Source organism: Oncorhynchus keta, chromosome 27 (assembly GCF_023373465.1).
Source record: "Oncorhynchus keta strain PuntledgeMale-10-30-2019 chromosome 27, Oket_V2, whole genome shotgun sequence".
Classification (NCBI taxonomy): domain Eukaryota; kingdom Metazoa; phylum Chordata; class Actinopteri; order Salmoniformes; family Salmonidae; genus Oncorhynchus; species Oncorhynchus keta.
Genome location: NC_068447.1, coordinates 8,258,619 through 8,281,281, shown reverse-complemented (window position 1 = coordinate 8,281,281; position 22,663 = coordinate 8,258,619). Strand labels below are relative to the sequence as shown.

General features: G+C 44.8%; 2 protein-coding genes and 1 long non-coding RNA gene across 6 annotated transcripts in view; 2 read left to right on the top strand and 1 right to left on the bottom strand.

Annotated features, from left to right (window-relative positions):
- LOC118360249 (zinc finger protein 335-like) overlaps nucleotides 1-22,663 on the top strand; it is a 32,672-nt gene that overhangs the window by 8,929 nt on the left and 1,080 nt on the right. Inside the window, exons 12-34 of the mRNA XM_052482629.1 lie at nucleotides 33-194; nucleotides 409-664; nucleotides 897-1,071; nucleotides 1,295-1,332; nucleotides 2,250-2,308; nucleotides 2,393-2,610; nucleotides 2,737-2,813; nucleotides 3,347-3,507; nucleotides 6,513-6,733; nucleotides 6,898-6,997; nucleotides 7,187-7,275; nucleotides 7,430-7,516; nucleotides 8,635-8,813; nucleotides 9,044-9,170; nucleotides 10,634-10,843; nucleotides 11,080-11,222; nucleotides 11,386-11,531; nucleotides 11,724-11,896; nucleotides 14,183-14,326; nucleotides 14,473-14,578; nucleotides 21,619-21,933; nucleotides 22,239-22,350; nucleotides 22,495-22,604. Coding sequence (XP_052338589.1) covers nucleotides 33-194; nucleotides 409-664; nucleotides 897-1,071; nucleotides 1,295-1,332; nucleotides 2,250-2,308; nucleotides 2,393-2,610; nucleotides 2,737-2,813; nucleotides 3,347-3,507; nucleotides 6,513-6,733; nucleotides 6,898-6,997; nucleotides 7,187-7,275; nucleotides 7,430-7,516; nucleotides 8,635-8,813; nucleotides 9,044-9,170; nucleotides 10,634-10,843; nucleotides 11,080-11,222; nucleotides 11,386-11,531; nucleotides 11,724-11,896; nucleotides 14,183-14,326; nucleotides 14,473-14,578; nucleotides 21,619-21,933; nucleotides 22,239-22,350; nucleotides 22,495-22,604 — 3,408 coding nt within the window. The remainder of the gene's footprint in view (nucleotides 1-32; nucleotides 195-408; nucleotides 665-896; nucleotides 1,072-1,294; nucleotides 1,333-2,249; nucleotides 2,309-2,392; nucleotides 2,611-2,736; nucleotides 2,814-3,346; nucleotides 3,508-6,512; nucleotides 6,734-6,897; nucleotides 6,998-7,186; nucleotides 7,276-7,429; nucleotides 7,517-8,634; nucleotides 8,814-9,043; nucleotides 9,171-10,633; nucleotides 10,844-11,079; nucleotides 11,223-11,385; nucleotides 11,532-11,723; nucleotides 11,897-14,182; nucleotides 14,327-14,472; nucleotides 14,579-21,618; nucleotides 21,934-22,238; nucleotides 22,351-22,494; nucleotides 22,605-22,663) is intronic.
- Nucleotides 11,903-13,424, top strand: LOC127912411 (bile salt-activated lipase-like). Of its 4 annotated transcripts, none has more exons than XM_052481536.1 (2): nucleotides 11,903-12,072; nucleotides 12,313-13,424. In XM_052481536.1, exons 1-2 carry the CDS (start codon nucleotides 11,912-11,914, stop codon nucleotides 12,668-12,670), a joined length of 519 nt encoding a protein of 172 aa, XP_052337496.1. In that variant the 5' UTR covers nucleotides 11,903-11,911; the 3' UTR covers nucleotides 12,671-13,424. The 4 variants fall into 4 exon arrangements, with proteins under 4 accessions (XP_052337496.1, XP_052337495.1, XP_052337494.1 ...); XM_052481535.1 differs by having other exon boundaries at nucleotides 11,903-12,105; XM_052481534.1 differs by having other exon boundaries at nucleotides 11,903-12,138.
- Nucleotides 13,065-14,186, bottom strand: LOC127912412 (uncharacterized). Its single transcript, XR_008082336.1, has 3 exons — nucleotides 14,059-14,186; nucleotides 13,743-13,971; nucleotides 13,065-13,142 (listed from the first exon to the last, which is right to left on the bottom strand). It is a non-coding gene; the product is annotated as an uncharacterized LOC127912412 (long non-coding RNA).

Sequence of the window (22,663 nt, the reverse complement as noted above, 5' to 3'; positions counted from 1 at the left end):
ACACACTCGCTCTCTCCCTCTTTTCTCTCCAGAGGACAGTGACTATAACCCAGCAGATGAGGATTGTAGGGGCAGACAGCCTGCCCTGCTTAGACAACCTGCCCCTCCTCCCTGCTCCTCCACAGACCGTCCCCGACGCAGGGTGGGACACCCCAGGAAGTTCACCTACACAGAGGGCAGCTACAACAGCAAGGGTGGGTACTACTATAGGAACAATACGCTCACCATGCTCACATTCACTGAACAAATACACTCAGCTGTGTCTGCACGTCTTCTCAATGTTTAATTGAAGGCCTTTTCCAAAGATCACCGCAAGAAGACAATTGTGTGCTGTTTTCATTCACTAAGCTGTTATTGAATAGGTTTCTTATCCCTGCTCTGCATTTTCCTTGTTTCGGCTGAGTGCAGAAGCTGAGGGTGCATTTAAGCAGCGTATCGAGAGTGTGGACCCTCAAGGCTCCGAGGAAGCCAGTTCCTCAGACCTGGGAAACGGACCAGATTCCTTGGCCAATGGAAAAGCAGTGGAAGCCGGCATCAGCCAGTCAGACTCTGAGAACAAAGACCCGTCACCCAATGGGAGGCCGGAGGAGGCAGAGTTTTTCCCCAGGAAACGAGGTCGACCCTCCAAGAGGTTTCTCCGCAAGAAATGCAAGAAGTACATGAAGTAAGACTCATTGTTACTGACACCTGAAACGAACTACTGTATCTCTGAATACCTGTATCGTACTGTCCTGGGATAGCCTGGATTTTAACATTTTACATTGTCCCTTCCAGCAACTTTGGTGATTGTGTACGGCACAGATCTGTACTGTTGGAAAGGATATTACATGATGTAGCCGCATACAGAGATCTTCTAACTAAATACCTTCGCTCCCCCTACCGGTGTGTATCGCCAGATATTACACGTCTCTGAAGCCCCTCCTGAGGCCTCACAACTGTTGGATTTGTGGCTCTCGCTTCCTGTCCCAGGATGACTTGAGGTTCCATGTAGACTCTCACCAAGGAAACGACCCAGAGTGCTTCAAGTGCCTGCAGTGTAACTACCGTTGCAAACGCTGGTCCTCGCTCAAGGTGAGTGGGGCCCGGGGGCATACAGTCCGATCAGTCAAGTCAAATGTATATAGCCTTCATTACAGCACCATCTTTATTGCAAATGAATTACACTGCTTTTTTTTTATCATTGAATCAGTCTTCAGTTTTTCTCTTGTATCTCAGGCCTGGTCTATTCCCTGTACTGTCTGTAATAACCACAGTGGAATGGTAAAGAGCCTGTTGTCTCTGCTGTGTTAAACAGGAACACATGTTCAACCACCAGGGGAACAAGCCCTTTAAGTGTGTATAAGAGGATGTCATCAGACACTCTGACAACAAGGACAAGTGTGTACACACACAGGATATCATCAGACACTCTGCAATACACAACAAGGACAAGTATGTACACACACACACACACACACAGGATATCATCAGACACTCTGCAGTATGTACACAACAGGACAAGTATGTTCTCTCCTGACACCATCAAGTATGTCAGACATTCTGCACACACACACACACACACACAGGATATCATCAGACACTCTGCAATACACAACAAGGACAAGTATGTACACACACACACACAGACACATCAAACACACATTGACCTTCATTGTTTGGGTTATCATGCACGATCAGCAGTATCATCAACCAGGAGCAGTATTTAATTCTTTCCTGAAAACAAAGTCCAGTGTGTAAGAGCAGTATGTTTCTCCTGACAAATCTATAACATGTGAGCGTCATACAACTCACATCACCAGACCAAAATGGCACATTGACCTTCATTGTTTGGGTTTTTTTTTAAGCTGGAGACCGATCGAAGCTTAATCGATTTTAATTCATCAATCAAATCATTCGATCCAGTAACTTATTTTTCATTCTTTCACAGGAAAACAAAGTCTGAGTCTGTAAGTATTTTCACCTTTTTAAATCTATAAAATGTTGAGTTACTATAGTTGGCCACCCTAGATAGACTTCTTCTATCCAGGTCGTCCCATGTAAAAACATGTTATAAACCTAGTGCCATATCTTGTTTTTATACCACAGCAGGTTTATGAAATATGTATTGAAGGTTTTAAACCCAGTAAGATATCTTGTTTGTTTTTTTAGCCCATAGAAGTCGTATGATCTGTCTGTACAAGCCAGATGTATTTGCACAGGTCTGTCTGACTCTCAGCAGGTATCTAAGGTGTTGTCGTTCCCGTGTCCAGTGTGGTCTGTCTGACTCTCAGCAGGTATCTAAGGTGTTGTCGTTCCCGTGTCCAGTGTGGTCTGTCTGACTCTCAGCAGGTATCTAAGGTGTTGTCGTTCCCGTGTCCAGTGTGGTCTGTCTGACTCTCAGCAGGTATCTAAGGTGTTGTCGTTCCCGTGTCCAGTGTGGTCTGTCTGACTCTCAGCAGGTATCTAAGGTGTTGTCGTTCCCGTGTCCAGTGTGGTCTGTCTGACTCTCAGCAGGTATCTAAGGTGTTGTCGTTCCCGTGTCCAGTGTGCCATAGAGTCTACCCCATGCAGAAGAGACTCACTCAGCACATGAAGACACACAGTGCTGAGAAACCACACATGTGTGACAAGGTAACACATCATCTGACCTTCATTAACAATTCCAATAATCCACTCAAATCAATCAGGGTTCTAGTTTTAATCTCCTGATTTTCTTTGACATCTTTATAAATATCTGTTTGTATTTTGACTTCCCAGTGTGGGAAGTCCTTCAAGAAGAGATATACGTTTAAGATGCATCTCCTCACACACATCCAGAGTGTTGACAACAGCAGGTCAGTACAGGAAGTAGCGCAATTTTCATTGGGCGTCTCAGCAGAACATAGCGTCTCAGCAGAACATAGCGTCTCAGCAGAACATAGCGTCTCCGCAGAACATGGCGTCTCAGCAGAACATAGCGTCTCAGCAGAACATAGCGTCTCAGCAGAACATAGCGTCTCCGCAGAACATAGCGTCTCAGCAGAACATAGCGTCTCCGCAGAACATAGCGTCTCGGCAGAACATAGCCTCTCGGCAGAACATAGCCTCTCGGCAGAACATAGCGTCTCGGCAGAACATAGCGTCTCGGCAGAACATAGCGTCTCGGCAGAACATAGCGTCTCGGCAGAACATAGCGTCTCGGCAGAACATACACATAGTCAGTCCTGTGAAACCAGATTGGTATTCATTACACACTGTAGCAAAATCAGTTTGCACTGTGAAGTTCAGTTTGTACCTCCCTGTTTCAAAAGGTTTTCTCCTTATCATACGCTACACAGTGTTAATATCCTCTAACTTTTCTAATGCCTGTCTGCGTCTTGTCTACCAGGTTCAAGTGTGAGTTCTGTGACTATGACTGTGACAACAAGAAGCTCCTGCTCAACCACCAGCTGTCCCACGCCAACGACCGGCCCTTTAAGTGTGACTACTGTAAATACTCAACCTCTAAAGAGGACTTCCTGGTCTCTCACCTGGCCATCAAACACACAGGTGAGTTCTACACCTAATCCCGACTCTTAAAACCCTGTCAGTCCCGAGACCCTAAGTAATTTATGACTTCCATTGATCTGCATGTCCGGCCCTTATATTTATCCTCACAATCACGTGTTCTACCATGTTCTGTTCAGGACAACCAGAGCTACAAAACAATTTGACATGAACAGTAGGGCTGACCCCAATTAGTCGATTGTTTGATGGATAAGTTGTTTTGTCGACCAACATTTCGTATATATTATTATTATTTAAAAAAAAAAAAATTTCTACGGCACACAAGATTGTTTTATTTAGCGCCCATGTCAGTGAACTAATCCATAGTGGAGGCTTCGGAGACGGCACAGTCCAAGAAGAAGAGGATTGTGGGTGCACAATGTACTTCACTCTCCAGAATGGGCTCTCTCCCGACCATTTTGTGCACGTTCATGGTTTCATAACTTATTGTGTGAATTGTTTGCTTTTGAATTGTTCGTGTCTTATCAATTCTCCATTACATATATCACCAGTAGTATATTTACATGTTAATTCCTATAAATTCGAATCTACAATGTTTGTTTGATTACGTCAATGCCTTCAAGGTATTATTATTCCAGTCTTTTATCGTTCTCATTGTCGGAGATGACACGTTTTTCACAGAGCCCACAACTTATGATACACTTGTTGAGGAAGGACGCACACCTGATTACGCAAAAGCAGTAGGCCTATAGGCTAACCTAGCCTGCGTGCAAATCTTGGCATATAAATGTGCCCTGATAGTATTTCTGATTGGTCTAACGTATCTCCACTAATGAGCTGTGGAGCTTCTCAAAAGTAACGTTTTCTTCATTTTAAACACCAAGCAAACAAAGTCTGTTTTTACATCCATTGAGAATGACAATAGTTCCTCAATGTATTAGAATAATCTTTCCATCTCTCTCTCCCCCTGTCGATAAGAGCGTCTGCTAAATGACTTAAATGTAAATATAACCACTCAGCGTGAAAAGTTGGGAAATGATCTGATTCAGTGGAAACGTCATAAAATAGACCTACTTGATTACTTCTGATCTTTTGCTCAAATAGCCTACAGCTGTGTCTGTCCTGAGCTCACTGGCACAGGACATGCTGAAGGCCCAGAATATTTTATACAATGTTGTAAAGTTACTCCATGTGTAACTCTGTGTTGTCTGTTCACACTGCTATGCTTTATCTTGGCCAGGTCGCAGTTGCAAATGAGAACTTGTTCTCAACTAGCCTACCTGGTTAAATAAGTTAGAGCTTTGAAATAAAAAATAAAATAAATAAAGTTTGCAGTCATGTGTGATGGGAGCTTTGGCGTTACAAGCCATGACCCACTGAGTTAAGAAGTTGATACAATGTTTTAAGTTTGTTGCAGACAGGCCATGCGCAGCCAATGTGATTTATAGGATATTTATTTTCATCAGGATGTTTTCTACCTGCAGGCTGCACTGTTTTACATTATATATATTTTTTGGCTTTATAAGGCTATTTTTTTTACATAGTTGGCAATGCAATAAAAGTTATTTTTCTAGGTTCATCATTTTCATTTAGATTTGGATATACATTTTGATTGACCACCCAACAATGATTTTCAGATACGAAGATGTTATTATAAATGACATGAAACTGTTCCAGGAAAATGTGCATATGTAAAATATATATAAAACTATAAATGTGCATATGTAAAATATATATAAAACCATAAATGTACACATGTATAATATATATATATAAAACCATAAATGGTCATTCCACATGAGAAAGGTTGCAGACTCCTCATGTAGCCTATTACCTGCAACTTCAGGAGAGGGTAACGGCAGAATCTGCCAAAGCCAGTAGGAGCAGGAGGGCGACAACCGGGTCGGGTTAAATTGTTTTTCCTTCTGATTATCTAGATCTCTGGCTCCCTCTTGAGTCATTTGTCTTATTTCATCGAACAGTGCGCTTAAAGCATCAGACAAGCTCAATGCATACATGGTTTATTTTCTTAACACATAGGGTATGCCCTATGTATGGAAAAATACACGTTTTAAAATTCTACCAGTCGGTTGGATCGAAAGAACAGACGACTTTTGATCGACCAAGTCATTTTTAGTCATGGACAGCCATAATAAACAGTTACATTCAAATGTCAATGTATTTATTTTTTTAAACGCTAAAGGGAAAAACCTATTTATATGAATGCTGTAAGTACAGAAATTTTTGCTCAGTAGGACATAAACTCTTAACTCGTCGGTGACAACAACTGTGTGGAGTTTGTGACAGCAACTATGTGAGTTTATTATAGACTATGTCCATGAAATTTCTTATGATCTTCTGTGTAGAAGAACCCCTTTACCGTCTAACAGCTCGGTAGCTTGTGAGCGTCATATGACATGTTACATGTGCGTGTTTGACTCTCAGCCATTTTTGTAATAAATAAAAAAAGACACGGCGCCGGGCCCCTTCGGGTTCCGCCCTTGGGTCTCACAAACACCTCTCTAGCTCATCCTCCGTTTAATCACACAGATTAATGGTACAGATGCGGAAGAATTATACAAATCCTACGGTACAAGCCGCACTGTTTAAAAGGGGTTAGAAGTCCAAATTGCAATTGCGTTGCAGTGGGACTCATTTGGGTTAAACCCTTTTAAATGTGAGTACTGTAAATACTGCACTTCTAAAGAGGACTTCCTGGTCTCTCACCTGGCCTTCAAACACATACGTGAGTTACTGTAATGTCACTATGATCTTCTCCATCCCAATCAGTTTAGTTCACTAGCTATTGCAAGTGTTTACCACTCAACCCCTGGAGACAAACACACCCTTGAGGGGTTGGTAGCACAAGGCCAGGTTCACTCTCCACCAGTCCCCCCACAACCTGGGATTTGAACCAGTGACCCTTCGGTCAATGGCTCTCTTCTCTAACCTCTCTAGGATATCTGCCGCCCCTATTCAGCTCTTCAAGGTGTTGAGTAACTAGGAGCAGAAGCATTTAGGATCACTGCCTTCCTTTCACCCTCTAGGAGAAAAGCCGTTCTCCTGTGAGATGTGCCACTTCATGACGAAGCACCGTAAGAACCTGGGTCTGCACGTCCAGTGTCGCCACCCGGAGGCGTTTGAGGAGTGGAGCGCTACGCACCCTGAGGAGCCCGTCAGGCGGAGGAGGAGACCCTTCTTCACCCAGCAACAGATAGAGGAACTCAAACAGCAACACGACGACACAGCGGGCCTACAGAACACTATAGTACGCCTGGGGAAGAGATATATTGTACTTGAAATATCTATATGCCTCTAAATACAGAGATGAACAGGAGTTTGTGTGGGTCTTCTAAGGGAAGAAGAGTAGAAGCTAGTAACTTGGAATGAATAATATGGGAGTGTTTGACTGTTTTTTCCCCCACGTGTTAGGTAGCAGTGGATTCTGACACACTACAAGCCATGCAGACAATGCAGAACGCCTCAGTCTCCCAAGATGCAATGGGAAACACTACCATCACTTACGAACAGGGTCAGTTATTTTTCGTCTTCACTCCTCCAATATTCTTTCTTCCTTCTTCAGTGACCAACTGCCCCACCAAGGACAGATTAACAGACTCTTTCCTATGGCCTAAGATCTCTACCAAGCCCAATGGTAACGTTTTATAATGCATTGAGAAGCATGACACAATAATATCTTCATCTCTTTCCATCTTCACAGCCGGGAATTCGGACCTGTCAGCCCAGAATGCTCTGGATCTGCTGTTGAATATGAGCAACGCCAGACAGTTGGTGGAAAACTCACTACAGGTACTGGCTGGTTTACACATTGGCTCATTGAGTAGACCTCTGGTGTTTTACTGACCTATGTAATGATTCCTACAGGACTGCTACAGAGCTCTGCGTGATTGGGACAGACTAGGTTGTGTATTGGATGAGCAGTCTGTCTGTGTGTACTCCTCAGGTACAGATGTTGAAATCATCGGACTCCGAGGTTCTAAAAACGGGCTCCTGGACAGCGGTTACCTCGGCGACCGGGGGAGCCCAAAAGGTTTATTTGATTTTTATTTATTTTATTTATTTATTTGAGGCTGGTGTAGTGTAATGTTTCTTTTTAAAGGAGAATGTTTGGCTTATTTACAACCAGATCCCAATCTGTATGTAAATTGCATGTTATAGAAGGGTCCAGACACAATTTCGTACACACACTTAGGAGATTAGTACTGTATATATGTGCTTTAGGAAGCGTCATTACCCGGTAGATCAGAATTTCTTAATCCTGGTCCTGGGTAACCAAAGGGATGCAAGTTTTTAGTCGTTGCCTTAGCACTCACACACCTGATTGGAATCAAAGGCTTGGTGAAGAGTTGATTATTTGAATCAAGTGTCTGAGTAGAAGGGGAAAAAGCAAAAAAGATGACCCCATCTTCAAATAATATTTTTGCAGGAATCTCCTTGCGAATGATTTTGCCGAAGAATTGTATTAAAGGAGAAATGTGTTTTCTTTTTTTTTCTCTTTTTTTTAACCAAATTTCACTTTGCATTTTTTTACCTTTATTTTACTAGGCAAGTCAGTTAAGAACAAATTCTTATTTTCAATTACGGCCTAGGAACAGTGGGTTAACTGCCTGTTCAGGGGCAGAACGACAAGTTTTGTACCTTGTCAGCTCGGGGATTTGAACTTGCAACCTTTCAGTTACTAGTCCAATGCTCTAACCACTAGGCTACCCTGTCGCCCCACAACACTCGTTGTTGTTGTTTTTGTGATTCCAATGGTTTTTGTATCAATTTACCCCAGCCAGCAATTTAATTTCCTCATCCTTGTTGTGCAGTATGGGGTCTCTGAAAAAACACTATATCGAGAGCTTTTCCTTTTTCTAAAAGGATGTGTTTCAGAGTCGCCCCCCGTACCGCACAACGAGGATAATGACGCACCTAAAGCACATACAGTACCAACCCCCCTCCCCCCCCAGTGTGAGCACTAATCCCAATCACACCACTGTCCTGCATTTCCTTTTCCCTCCATCTCCCCGCTTATTTTTAATGATATCCCTGGATAAATAAAAATGTAAAAGTACCCCCCCCCACCCCCATTTGTAAAAAAAAATGTTTTTAAAATAAATATAAGTAAAAAGTATAGTCCTTTTAATTTCTGCTGTGGTCCTTTAGGTTGTGACGTTCCACATGTCTGAGAATGGGGAGACCCTGGTGCAAGAGGTCCAGGAGGTCTATGAGGCTGGGACCAATGAGAATGGAGAGATTACTCAGATAGCCATCCAGGCCTATGAAGGGGCAGAGGGCTTCAGTGTGGTGGAACAGATGGAACAAAGCACTGGACCTGGATACAGGTACTGTAGAACCTGGCCTCACCTGGCCAACACGGCACTGGCCATTAGCTAATGAGCGACATTCTGTCTGATCTGCTATACAATTTGCATTTCTTGATGATATTTTAACATGAATTTTGAGGTGCTGAAATAAGCTTCTTCTCCCATTACAAAAAAGTATCAAACATTTTTTGGAGATAAATCAACTTAGTTGACTTCCACTTCAGTGTTCCAATGTGTTGTGTTTTCAGTAGTGACGTGGGCAGTCCCCAGCCCATGGAGGAAGAGCAGGAGGGAACAAGAACACTCAAAGAGAACAGAGACACCCAGTACTACCTGACCTCTGGTGTGGGGGATGGAGTTCTACAGCAGGTAGAGGTAAGCCAGCCACAGGAATACCAAATACAGTAGCAGGGGGTGTTACAGAACAGTTTCTACAGGAATACCACATACTGTAGCAGGGGGTGTTACAGAACAGTTTCTACAGGAATACCACATACTGTAGCAGGGGGTGTTACAGAACAGTTTCTACAGGAATACCACATACTGTAGCAGGGGGTGTTACAGAACAGTTTCTACAGGAATACCACATACTGTAGCAGGGGTGTTACAGAACAGTTTCTACAGGAATACCACATACTGTAGCAGGGGGTGTTACAGAACAGTTTCTACAGGAATACCACATACTGTAGCAGGGGGTGTTACAGAACAGTTTCTACAGGAATACCACATACTGTAGCAGGGGGTGTTACAGAACAGTTTCTACAGGAATACCACATACTGTAGCAGGTGGTGTTGGAGAACAGTTTCTACAGGAATACCACATACTGTAGCAGGGGGTGTTACAGAACAGTTTCTACAGGAATACCACATACTGTAGCAGGGGTGTTACAGAACAGTTTCTACAGGAATACCACATACTGTAGCAGGGGTGTTACAGAACAGTTTCTACAGGAATACCACATACTGTAGCAGGGGTGTTACAGAACAGTTTCTACAGGAATACCACATACTGTAGCAGGTGGTGTTGGAGAACAGTTTCTACAGGAATACCACATACTGTAGCAGGGGGTGTTACAGAACAGTTTCTACAGGAATACCACATACTGTAGCAGGGGGTGTTAGAGAACAGTTTCTACAGGAATACCACATACTGTAGCAGCGGGTGTTACAGAACAGTTTCTACAGGAATACCACATACTGTAGCAGGGGGTGTTACAGAACAGTTTCTACAGGAATACCACATACTGTAGCAGGGGGTGTTACAGAACAGTTTCTACAGGAATACCACATACTGTAGCAGGGGGTGTTACAGAACAGTTTCTACAGGAATACCACATACTGTAGCAGGGGGTGTTACAGAACAGTTTCTACAGGAATACCACATACTGTAGCAGGGGGTGTTACAGAACAGTTTATACAGGAATACCACATACTGTAGCAGGGGGTGTTACAGAACAGTTTCTTCCAGGAATACCACATACTGTAGCAGGGGGTGTTACAGAACAGTTTCTACAGGAATACCACATACTGTAGCAGGGGGTGTTACAGAACAGTTTCTACAGGAATACCACATACTGTAGCAGGGGGTGTTACAGAACAGTTTCTACAGGAATACCACATACTGTAGCAGGGGGTGGTGGAGAACAGTTTCTACAGGAATACCACATACTGTAGCAGGGGGTGTTAGAGAACAGTTTCCACAGGAATACAATTCCTGTATCTAAGATGATGTTAATGCTCTGAAACTCTCGGGAAACTCATCCCTGTTCTGTTGAACTGTAGATGTCTGAGAAGGTAATCTGCTGTCTCTTCCTCCATCCCTCTCTCCCTCTCTTCAGCTAAGCAGTGAGGTCCCCGGTTCCCCCTCCATGGTGGCATCCCCCCTGGACCAGAACCAGCTCAACCCAAAGAGGTTCTCCTGTCGTATCTGCTCAGAGTCGTTCCAAGGCCGCAGTGACATGGAGAACCACAAGAGGGCCCATATTGACCCCTCCACCTTCAAGTGTCCTGACTGTGACTTCACTGCCTCCTCCTGGCCAGACGTCAAGGTGGGTCTTTTATCATTTCTCAGCCAGGGTGTAAATCTCAAAACCATATTTCCTTGATTCCTTGTGCCCTCTCTAGAGGAGGGCTTTGGTAGCGTAGAGGACCCTCCCCTCAGATCTCTGGTCTTCTACATCTTTTTGGTATTGAAAGGCAGCATTGACCCCTAGTAGCGAATTACAGTTTGTCTCTATCCAAAGCATGCTATCATTTGGTTATCACTGTACCATTCCTTTCCCAGACCCACATGGGCATGCATACCTACCTGCGGCCTCACAAGTGCCCCAGCTGCAGCTTTGCCTCCAAAAACAGGAAGGACCTGAGGAGACACATGATGACGCATACCAACGAGAAGCCCTTCACCTGCAAGATCTGTGGACAGAGGTAATTCAACAAATTAGGGCATCTTGAGGTTGTGAGAATAAACTTTGTTATGAAGTGTTGGGATGGTGACGCCAGCTTAGAATGTTTTGTGTTTGTTCTTTGTTGTACAGAATATGTTTTGAAAGCACCTGAGGTAACCATTCTGGTCTGTCCCACCTATCAGGTTTAATCGTAACGGCCACCTCAAGTTCCATTTGGAGCGACTCCACAGCCAGGACCCCCCGACAAAGAAGATCCATTCTGGAGGAGGCTCCCAGCAGCAGGCCTTTATAGTCAGAAATGATGAGGAGGATCTCGCCATGCTACAGTGTAAGGAACACACACACGTTTACACCAACTTGTAGGTCATTTCACTGGGTGAATAAATCACTGATGTCCTCTATTTCCATCCATACCATTTGGAGGACATTTTTGTTTCAGCTACAGTTTGTTTGAAATGTTAACCACTTGTGTTGTCATTGGCCATTGTCTGAGATGCTGTTGTTTCTCTCTTTGTTACAGCCCTGCAGGCAGGACAGACCATCAGTCCGGAGCAGCTACAGAAGGCCCTGGGTCAGGACCACATTATAGTGTCCCAGGAACAGGGCCTGGAAGACAAGGAGGAGGCCACGTACATCCAGCAGATCACCACAGCGGACGGACAGACGTTACAGTACATAACAGGAGACAACCAGGTGACGTTGCGGTACATGACAGGAGACAACCAGGCGACGTTGCGGTACATGACAGGAGACAACCAGGCGACGTTGCGGTACATGACAGGAGACAACCAGGCGACGTTGCGGTACATGACAGGAGACAACCAGGCGACGTTGCGGTACATGACAGGAGACAACCAGGCGACGTTGCGGTACATGACAGGAGACAACCAGGCGACGTTGCGGTACATGACAGGAGACAACCAGGCGACGTTGCGGTACATGACAGGAGACAACCAGGCGACGTTGCGGCACATGACAGGAGACAACCAGGCGACGTTGCGAGACACCAGGTGACAGGAGACAACCAGGCGACGTTGCGGCACATGACAGGAGACAACCAGGCGACGTTGCGGCACATGACAGGATAACCAGGCAACTGACGTTGCGAGACACATGACAGGAGACAACCAGGCGACGTTGCGGCACATGACAGGAGACAACCAGGCGACGTTGCGGCACATGACAGGAGACAACCAGGCGACGTTGCGGCACATGACAGGAGACAACCAGGCGACGTTGCGGCACATGACAGGAGACAACCAGGCGACGTTGCGGCACATGACAGGAGACAACCAGGCGACGTTGCGGTACATGACAGGAGATAACCAGGCGACGTTGCGGTACATGACAGGAGACAACCAGGTGACGCTGCGGTACATGACAGGAGACAACCAGGCGACGTTGCGGTACATGACAGGAGACAACCAGGTGACGTTGCGGTACATGACAGGACAACCAGGCGACTGAGGTACATGACAGGAGACAACCAGGCAACTGAGGTACACGGGGAGCCAGAGATGTACAGATACTTATAGACTTTTAATATGGATCCATGTAGGTAAACAATGAAGATCTCATCCCCGTCCTCTACCCCCCGTCAATCCCCCTCACATTTCCAATTAGCAACATAAAGATACTTGTAGATAAAATTACTTTCAAGTAGATTAAAAAAAATAATAATAATAATTAAAATAAGTTTTACTTTGACTATAAAGAAGTTGGACAGACAGTGAAGATATTGTGGTAATTCTCCTCCTTCACCCTCCTGGGGTCTAATTCTTCTCCTTCACCCTCCTGGGGTCTAATTCTTCTCCTTCACCCTCCTGGGGTCTAATTCTTCTCCTTCACCCTCCTGGGGTTTAATTCTCCTCCTTCACCCTCCTGGGGTCTAATTCTCCTCCTTCACCCTCCTGGGGTTTAATTCTCCTCCTTCACCCTCCTGGGGTTTAATTCTCCTCCTTCACCCTCCTGGGGTTTAATTCTCCTCCTTCACCCTCCTGGGGTTTAATTATCCTCCTTCACCCTCCTGGGGTTTAATTCTCCTCCTTCACCCTCCTGGGGTTTAATTCTCCTCCTTCACCCTCCGGGGGTCTAATTCTCCTCCTTCACCCTCCTGGGGTCTAATTCTCCTCCTTCACCCTCCTGGGGTCTAATGCTTCTCCTTCACCCTCCTGGGGTCTAATTCTTCTCCTTCACCCTCCTGGGGTCTAATTCTCCTCCTTCACCCTTCACCCTCCTTCACCCTCCGGGTCTAATTCTTCTCCTTCCTCCCGGGTCATTCTTCTCCTTCACCCTCCTGGGGTCTAATTCTCCTCCTTCACCCTCCCGGGTCTAATTCTCCTCCTTCACCCTCCCGGGGTCTAATTCTTCTCCTTCACCCTCCTGGGGTCTAATTCTTCTCCTTCACCCTCCTGGGGTTTAATTCTCCTCCTTCACCCTCCTGGGGTCTAATTCTCCTCCTTCACCCTCCTTCATTCTCCTCCTTCACCCTCCTGGGGTCTAATTCTCCTCCTTCACCCTCCTTCATTCTCCTCCTCACCCTGGGTCTAATTCTCCTCCTTCACCCTCCTGGGGTCTAATTCTTCTCCTTCACCCTCCTGGGGTCTAATTCTCCTCCTTCACCCTCCTGGGGTCTAATTCTCCTCCTTCACCCTCCTGGGGTCTAATTCTCCTCCTTCACCCTCCCTGGGGTCTAATTCTCCTCCTTCACCCTCCTGGGGTCTAATTCTTCTCCTTCACCCTCCTGGGGTCTAATTCTCCTCCTTCACCTTCCTGGGGTCTAATTCTCCTCCTTCACCCTCCCGGGGTCTAATTCTCCTCCTTCACCCTCCTGGGGTCTAATTCTCCTCCTTCACCCTCCCGGGGTCTAATTCTCCTCCTTCACCCTCCTGGGGTCTAATTCTCCTCCTTCACCCTCCTGGGGTCTAATTCTCCTCCTTCACCCTCCCGGGGTCTAATTCTCCTCCTTCACCCTCCCAGGTCCAGTATGTCATATCTCAGGATGGAGTCCAACACTTCCTACCCCAGGAGTACGTGGTGCTAGCAGACGGGAACCACATCCAGATGTCAGATGGACAGATCATCCAATATGAGAATGATGGGGCCTTCCTACAGGAGCAACAGGTGAGCGAGAGGATCCCAAGAACACTCCCATCACAAAACAATCACTCCTAGAAATATTCAACCCCCAAAATAGTCAAACCAGAATACTGCTGTTTTTAGTAAGATGGAAGGTTAAGTGTTTAACTTCCTTGGCTCTCTCTTTTCAGATTTCCCTGAGTCATGACAGCCAGATCCAGGATCTTCCCGTCAGTTCAGAACAACAGATAGTCAGACCTGAAGACTTGGAGGTTGCTGAACACTCTGCTGTCACCGGTATGATAACACACCGTCTGCTTTCAGTCGAGGGCCTGGAGGACAGTAGCATAAAGTATCCCCTGGGAGGCTCAGGAGGGTGTAGGTATTAACAGCGACAGCAGATAGTCAGTCCTGAACACTTGGAAGATTGGAGGTTGCTGAACACTGCTGTGACTGGTATGTTAACCCAGTTTCTGCTTCATATATTACAGCAGTGTTTCCCAAAGCTCTACTCTACTGTCTTCAACCATTCCACTTACACTGTGTAAGTGATCTATGATCTGATCTATGACAGCTGTAGGACACCTGATCAGAGGCAGTATGTTCTATATGACAGCGGTAGGACACCTGATCAGAGGCAGTATGTTCTATATGACAGCTGTAGGACACCTGATCAGAGGCAGTATGTTCTATATGACAGTGGTAGGACACCTGATCAGAGGCAGTATGTTCTATATGACAGTGGTAGGACACCTGATCAGAGGCAGTATCTGACATATGACAGTGGTAGGACACCTGATCAGAGGCAGTATGTTCTATATGACAGTGGTAGGACACCTGATCAGAGGCAGTATGTTCTATATGACAGCGGTAGGACACCTGATCAGAGGCAGTATCTGACATGACAGTGGTAGGACACCTGATCAGAGGCAGTATGTTCTATATGACAGCGGTAGGACACCTGATCAGAGGCAGTATCTGACATGACAGTGGTAGGACACCTGATCAGAGGCAGTATGTTCGATATGACAGCGGTAGGACACCTGATCAGAGGCAGTATCTGACATATGACAGTGGTAGGACACCTGATCAGAGGCAGTATGTGATATGACAGCTGTAGGACACCTGATCAGAGGCAGTATGTGATATATGACAGCTGTAGGACACCTGATCAGAGGCAGTATGTGATATATGACAGTGGTAGGACACCTGATCAGAGGCAGTATGTGATCTATGACAGTGGTAGGACACCTGATCAGAGGCAGTATGTGATATGACAGCTGTAGGACACCTGATCAGAGGCAGTATGTGATATATGACAGTGGTAGGACACCTGATCAGAGACAGTATGTGATCTATGACAGTGGTAGGACACCTGATCAGAGGCAGTATGTGATATATGACAGTGGTAGGACACCTGATCAGAGACAGTATGTGATCTATGACAGTGGTAGGACACCTGATCAGAGGCAGTATGTGATATATGACAGTGGTAGGACACCTGATCAGAGACAGTATGTGATCTATGACAGTGGTAGGACACCTGATCAGAGGCAGTATGTGATATATGACAGTGGTAGGACACCTAATCAGAGGCAGTATGTGATCTATGACAGTGGTAGGACACCTAATCAGAGGCAGTATGTGATCTATGACAGTGGTAGGACACCTGATCAGAGGCAGTATGTGATATGACAGTGGTAGGACACCTGATCAGAGGCAGTATGTGATATGACAGTGGTAGGACACCTGATCAGAGGCAGTATGTGATATATGACAGCTGTAGGACACCTGATCAGAGGCAGTATGTGATATATGACAGCTGTAGGACACCTGATCAGAGGCAGTATGTGATATGACAGTGGTAGGACACCTGGCTCACCTTATCAGGGGACTGCAGATGGAAATTAGCTGTTACATTAAACCAGATTTAGCTATCATTTCTCAATTGTACTGAGACTTGTGTTTTTGTTGTACACAGAGTATACAAAACATTATGAACACCTTCTCTTTCCATGACATAGACTGACCAGGTGAATCCAGATGAAAGCTATAATCCCTTATTGATGTCACTTGTTAAATCCACTTCGATCAGTGTAGAAGAAGGGGAGGAGACGGGTTAAGTCGCTCTGGATAAGAGCGTCTGCTAAATGACTTAAATGTAAATGTAAATAAGGATTTTTTTTAAAGCCTTGAAACAATTGAGACATGGATTGTGTATGTGTGCTATTCAGAGGGTGATTGGGCAAGACAAATTATTTAAGTGGCTTTGAACAGGGTATGGTAGTAGGTGACAGGCGCACCGGTTTAAGTGCGTCAAGAACTGCAATGCTGCTGGGTTTTTCACGCTCAACAGTTTCCTGTGTGTATCAAGAATGGTCCACCACCCAAAGGACATCCAGCTAACGTGACACAAATCAAATCAAATTTTATTTGTCACATACACATGGTTAGCAGATGTTAATGCGAGTGTAGCGAAATGCTTGTGCTTCTAGTTCCGACAATGCAGTAATAACCAACAAGTAATCTAACTAACAATTCCAAAACTACTGTCTTATATACAGTGTAAGGGGATAAAGAATATGTACATAAAGATATATGAATGAGTGATGGTAGAGAGTAGCATAGGCAAGATACAGTAGATGGTATCGAGTACAGTATATACATATGAGATGAGTATGTAAACAAAGTGGCATAGTTAAAGTGGCTAGTGATACATGTATTACATAAGGATGCAGTCGATGATATAGAGTACAGTATATACGTATGCATATGAGATGAATAATGTAGGGTATGTAACATTATATAAGGTAGCATTGTTTAAAGTGGCTAGTGATATATTTACATCATTTCCCATCAATTCCCATTATTAAAGTGGCTGGAGTTGAGTCAGTGTCAGTGTGTTGGCAGCAGCCACTCAATGTTAGTGGTGGCTGTTTAACAGTCTGATGGCCTTGAGATAGAAGCTGTTTTTCAGTCTCTCGGTCCCAGCTTTGATTCACCTGTACTGACCTCGCCTTCTGGATGATAGCGGGGTGAACAGGCAGTGGCTCGGGTGGTTGATGTCCTTGATGATCTTTATGGCCTTCCTGTAACATCGGGTGGTGTAGGTGTCCTGGAGGGCAGGTAGTTTGCCCCCGGTGATGCGTTGTGCAGACCTCACTACCCTCTGGAGAGCCTTACGGTTGAGGGCGGAGCAGTTACTGTACCAGGCGGTGATACAGCCCGCCAGGATGCTCTCGATTGTGCATCTGTAGAAGTTTGTGAGTGCTTTTGGTGACAAGCCGAATTTCTTCAGCCTCCTGAGGTTGAAGAGGCGCTGCTGCGCCTTCTTCACGATACTGTCTGTGTGAGTGGACCAATTCAGTTTGTCTGTGATGTGTATGCCGAGAAACTTAAAACTTACTACCCTCTCCACTACTGTTCCATCGATGTGGATAGGGGGGTGTTCCCTCTGCTGTTTCCTGAAGTCCACAATCATCTCCTTAGTTTTGTTGACGTTGAGTGTGAGGTTATTTTCCTGACACCACACTCCGAGGGCCCTCACCTCCTCCCTGTAGGCCGTCTCGTCGTTGTTGGTAATCAAGCCTACCACTGTTGTGTCGTCAGCAGACTGGTATAGGGATTGATTGAATATGTCCGTAAACACACCGTGCATGCACTGTGCATGCAGAGGGTTGCAATTCCATTGAATTGGGGATAGTTTAACCAAAATATGCCACAAGACCTATAATTACCTTATGTGTATCCCAAAAAAAGGTTCACTGTTAAAAGCAAACTTTAATTTTTATTTTTATGAATTTAAGCAAAATTCCCACAATTCCCGGGCTTAACGCCCCATGGAATATTTCCAGAAATTTACCGGAATGTTTTCCGACCCTTTGCAACCCTAGTTGCAGTTCCAAATGAGAACTTGTTCTCAACTTTAACCTGGTTAAATAAAAAAAGTTCTGCCACAAAAAAATCTCTTGTAAACTAATAAGTCTTGCATAGGTTTTGTTTTGGTATGTTGCATTGAAAGAGACTAATTGCGTTGAATCGATCACAATTCCCACAGTAAAGGGAAACACGTTCATAGTGTCAACGAAGGGAGAAAACTATAGAAAGTTGAGTGTTCAATCTCGTGTTTCTCTGCGCAGGCTGATATTTCTTCTTCGCTGCAGTCCCGGGGGGAGCCTTGTGCGTGCACGGCTTAGAGGGAACTTTGCTTGTAATGTCCATGTCCCCCAAGGAAACGAGGCTGTTCTGAGGGCGATCATCCAAACACACACAACTCCATATTAGGAAGGTGTTCCTAATGTTCTGTACACTCGCTGTACATCGTTCAAATAAACATTTAATAAATGAATTAATCAAGGATTAGATCATGGGTGGGCAACTCCAGTCCTTGGGGCATGATTGGTGTCACACTGCTTATCCACCCCTCTCATCTCATCCATCCAAACACACCTGATTAATCAAATTGCATTCTAAAATGTAGATCGTGATTAGGTGATTATTGGAGTCAGGTGTGTTTTCTGGGGCAAAACTGTGACGCCAATCAGGCCCTCGAGGACAGGAGTAGTCCACTCCTGGACTAGATGATAAGTTGAATCAGTACTTACTCTCTCTATCTGTGTTCTAGTCATAGCAGATGCCGCCACGCATCAGACACAGACCGTCTACACTGAGGCCACACAAGAACAGCTGGAGCTGCTACAACAGCAGGGCATCCAGTATGACGTCGTCACGTTCACCGACGAGCAGAGATGACGTCATCACCTTCAGACACTGATGCTGGATGTGATGCCACTGCTTTAAAGGACCGAGAGACGGGCCTGCAGTGCAGGACCCAGTGTGATGGAACCATATGAGCTGACAGTGGGGCCAGTGACATACATTGTTTATTTTATTTGATTGATTTAACCTTTCAACTAGGCAAGTCGGTTAAGAACTCATTCTTATTTACGATGTTGACCTAGGGAACAGTGGGTTAACTGCTTTCCCCCCTTGTCAGCTCTTGGATTCGATCTAGCAACCTTTCGGTTACTGGCCCAACGCTCTAACAACTAGGCTACCTGCCCCCCTAGTAGCCATCGTTTAGGAAGATCAGCCAAAGCAAGGCTCTGCACCCAAGCTACAAATCATCTTGTATCCCAAACAACTACATTACATGATCAGGAGTTGCAATTCTGGGCAGCGCCTTGCTCAAGCTGACCCCCCGAACACGGTGCTCTACTCTGATATGGCCACCCCTTCGAATTAGTGGGTTCGGTTATTTCAGCCACACCCGTTGCTGACAGGTGTATAAAATCGAGCACACCTCCATGCAATCTCCGTAGACAAACATTGGCAGTAGAATGGCCTTACTAAAGAGCTCAGCGACTTTCAACGTGGCAACATCACAGGATGCCACCTTTCCAACAAGTCAGTTCGTCAAATTTCTGCCCTGCTGGAGCTGCCCCAGTCAACTGTAAGTGGTGTTATTGTGAAGTGGAAATGTCTAGGACCAACAACGGCTAAGCTGCGAAGTGGTAGGCTACTTAAGCTCACAGAACGGGACCTTCGAGTTCTGAAGGGCGTAAAAGTCGTCTGTCCTCAGTTGCAACACTCACTACCGAGTTCCAAAGAACTGTTCGTTGGGAGCTTCATGAAATGGGTTTTCATGGCTGTGCAGCCGCACACAAGCCTAAGATCCAGCGTCAGCTGGAGTGGTGTAAAACTTGCGCTGCAGCATACAACAATTACATTCTAGATGATTCTGTTCTTCCAACTTTGTGAAAATTGTTTGGGGGAAGGCCCTTTCCTGTTTCAGCATGACTGTGCCCAGAGCGAGGTCAATACAGAAATGGTTTGGGGAGAGAGAGAGAGAGACCCATGATTTTTGGAATGAGATGTTTGACTAGCAGGTGTCCACATACACCACATGACAAAAAAGTATCTTCAGATATGAGTTGATAGGAACCGTAGTAGGGAGGATTTAAGTGGCTGCTAGCTATCTCGTCTTTTCAGTGTTCAAATAGATGAACTCTCACTGTTAAATACATACCGGTATACAAAAAGCTTCTGTAAATTCTAAGTTGATCATAGGGGCTGCTGTACATTTTAAGGAACAAAGTTACACGAGAGGTTGGCTGGTCTCGTGTGAGTCCCAAATGACACCCTATTCCCCACATAGGGCACTACTTTTGACCAGAGCCCTGGTCAGAAGTAGTGCCCTAAATCAGTTATTGGTTGCCATTTGGTACGTAACCCCACTCTGTAATTATTTAAAATGATCTTTCTGCGTGTGCCTCAATACCTGCTTTGACTTGCAAGACGAAGAAGAAGAGGGAATTAAAATGGCTGATTTATATTTAAGCAATAAGGCCCGAGGAGGTGTGGTATTATGGCCAATATACAAAGGCTAAGGACTGTTCTTAGGCACGACACAACACGCTAAGCCGTGGTATATTGGCTATATATCACAAACTCCCAAGGTGCATTATTGCTAACATAAATTGGTTACCAATGTAATTAGAGCACAAAAAATACATGTTTTGTCATACGAGTGGTATACGGTCTGAAATACCACGGCTGTCAGCCAATCAGAATTCAGGGGGCTTGACCCACCCAGTTTATAATTCAGAATAGAGCACAGCATCCAATCGATGCCTATGGAGGATCGGATGACTGGCTGTGTGACTACAGGATTGATTGCGATTCGTGGATAAAGAGTGATCAAGGATATGCTTGAATGAAAATGTCTGAATAACTAAAAGCTGATACCAAATAAATCACTGATATATTGTGTAAGATCTTTCACTTCTCATTTTGTGATTTAGTTTTTTAATGTTTTTATTTTGGTCCAGATGATTTGTTTTTCTATGACCAAAACAGAGGTATTGTGATACTACTTGGACCCATGATGGCTGAGCTGGTACCGTGACAACCTGTCATCTTCATACTCTAAGCCGATAATGAGCGTGTCCTAAAACCTGTAAAAATCACATTTTTATTTGTCACGTACACATGGTTAGCAGATGTTAAAGCGAGTGTAGCGAAATGCTTGTAATTGCAAGTTAGAGAGATCCCCTCCCCCAAATGAAGGAAGTTAATCACAAGGCTGGTGTCAGAACAGTGCAGTCAAACCGCTATCAACTTGGGGGGGGTGAGTAAGATGTATGGGGACAGCTGCCCAGCCTCTGTGAGTATCTCACTGAGGATGAAAATGACTATCTTTCTCTTGCTTCTTCTATCAGGTGAGATTTTATCCAGGTTTGTCTGAGATAAAAAAAAAAATGTAGCAAGAGATTTCTTTGTGCCATATTTGGTCATTTCTAAGTGTGTGTGTGTGTGTCCGCTTGTTTGTTTGATAGATGACCCTGAGATAGAAGCACAACAGTGGACGGAGGTGAATGGACAAGTATACGGACACGTTCTGCTGAGATTTATCTTTCCTCCCTTCTACAATGGTTACGAGAAGTTATGTTCTAAACTATATCCTGGGCCATTTCCTGTTGTGAATACCAGAGGATATGTCAACAACTTGTACAAGGGACGAATATCGAGAACGGAATACAACGGTGAGATGTACGTTATGATATGGAATTTAAAACCTGTGGACGCTGGCGACTACAGGTGTGTTGTCAGCAGTGTGAATCATATCTACTCTGACTTTCACCTCCACATTGGTAAGAACCCTCGTAGGTAAATCAAACCATCTTTTTAAAATGAAGTAAAGAATATTTTTGTTCTATTCTGGGAACTGATATTAGAAACTGGAATGCATACTGTAGGTAAACCAATGTGTTAAGGCCAAGGAAATCTGTAAGCATGTACAGTAGGAGGAAGATTACGTTTATTTAACCTTTATTTAACTAGGCAAGTCAGTTAAGAACAAATTCTTATTTACAATGACGGCCTACACTAAGTCAACTTGTAAAATAACAGATCGCTGTGTTGAAATGAGTGCTTATTAAATTCGGTCTCTGTTTAGATAGTGGTCGACGTAGCGGTCCTGTACCCCCTCGCACTCGTGTCAGATCAACCATCAGACCCTCCATCTCTTCATCATCCTCATCAGACACCTCAGGGCCTTTTTTCCCCAGGTGCAAACTCTCTCTCTCATACACACACACACACACACACACACACACATACGGGTTAATTATTCCTTCTAGTTGATAATAGTTGTGGGAGTGGTGTAATGCTTATGTCAGTATTTTGTCATCTTTGTCCTATTCACCTGTTAGTATTTCCCGGAGTGTTAGTATACCACTGGCTGCAGGTCTCTGCATCTCCATGGGGATCGTTATCTGTTCAATCATAGTTGCTGTGGTTCATCGCAAAGTCAGGGCAAAAAGTAAGAGGTCCCGCTTTTCAGTTACAGCTTTCAGTGTTTCATACATGACTTGCTGTTCG

Bases quoted from the DNA above. Each gene is read 5' to 3' on its own strand.
- LOC127912411 (XM_052481534.1), top strand. From the start codon at position 11,912: ATGACAGGAGACAACCAGGCGACGTTGCGGTACATGACAGGAGACAAC. The intron at 12,139-12,312 runs GTACATGACAGG...TGACGTTGCGAG, and splicing joins GACAACCAGGCGACGTTGCG to ACACATGACAGGAGACAACC.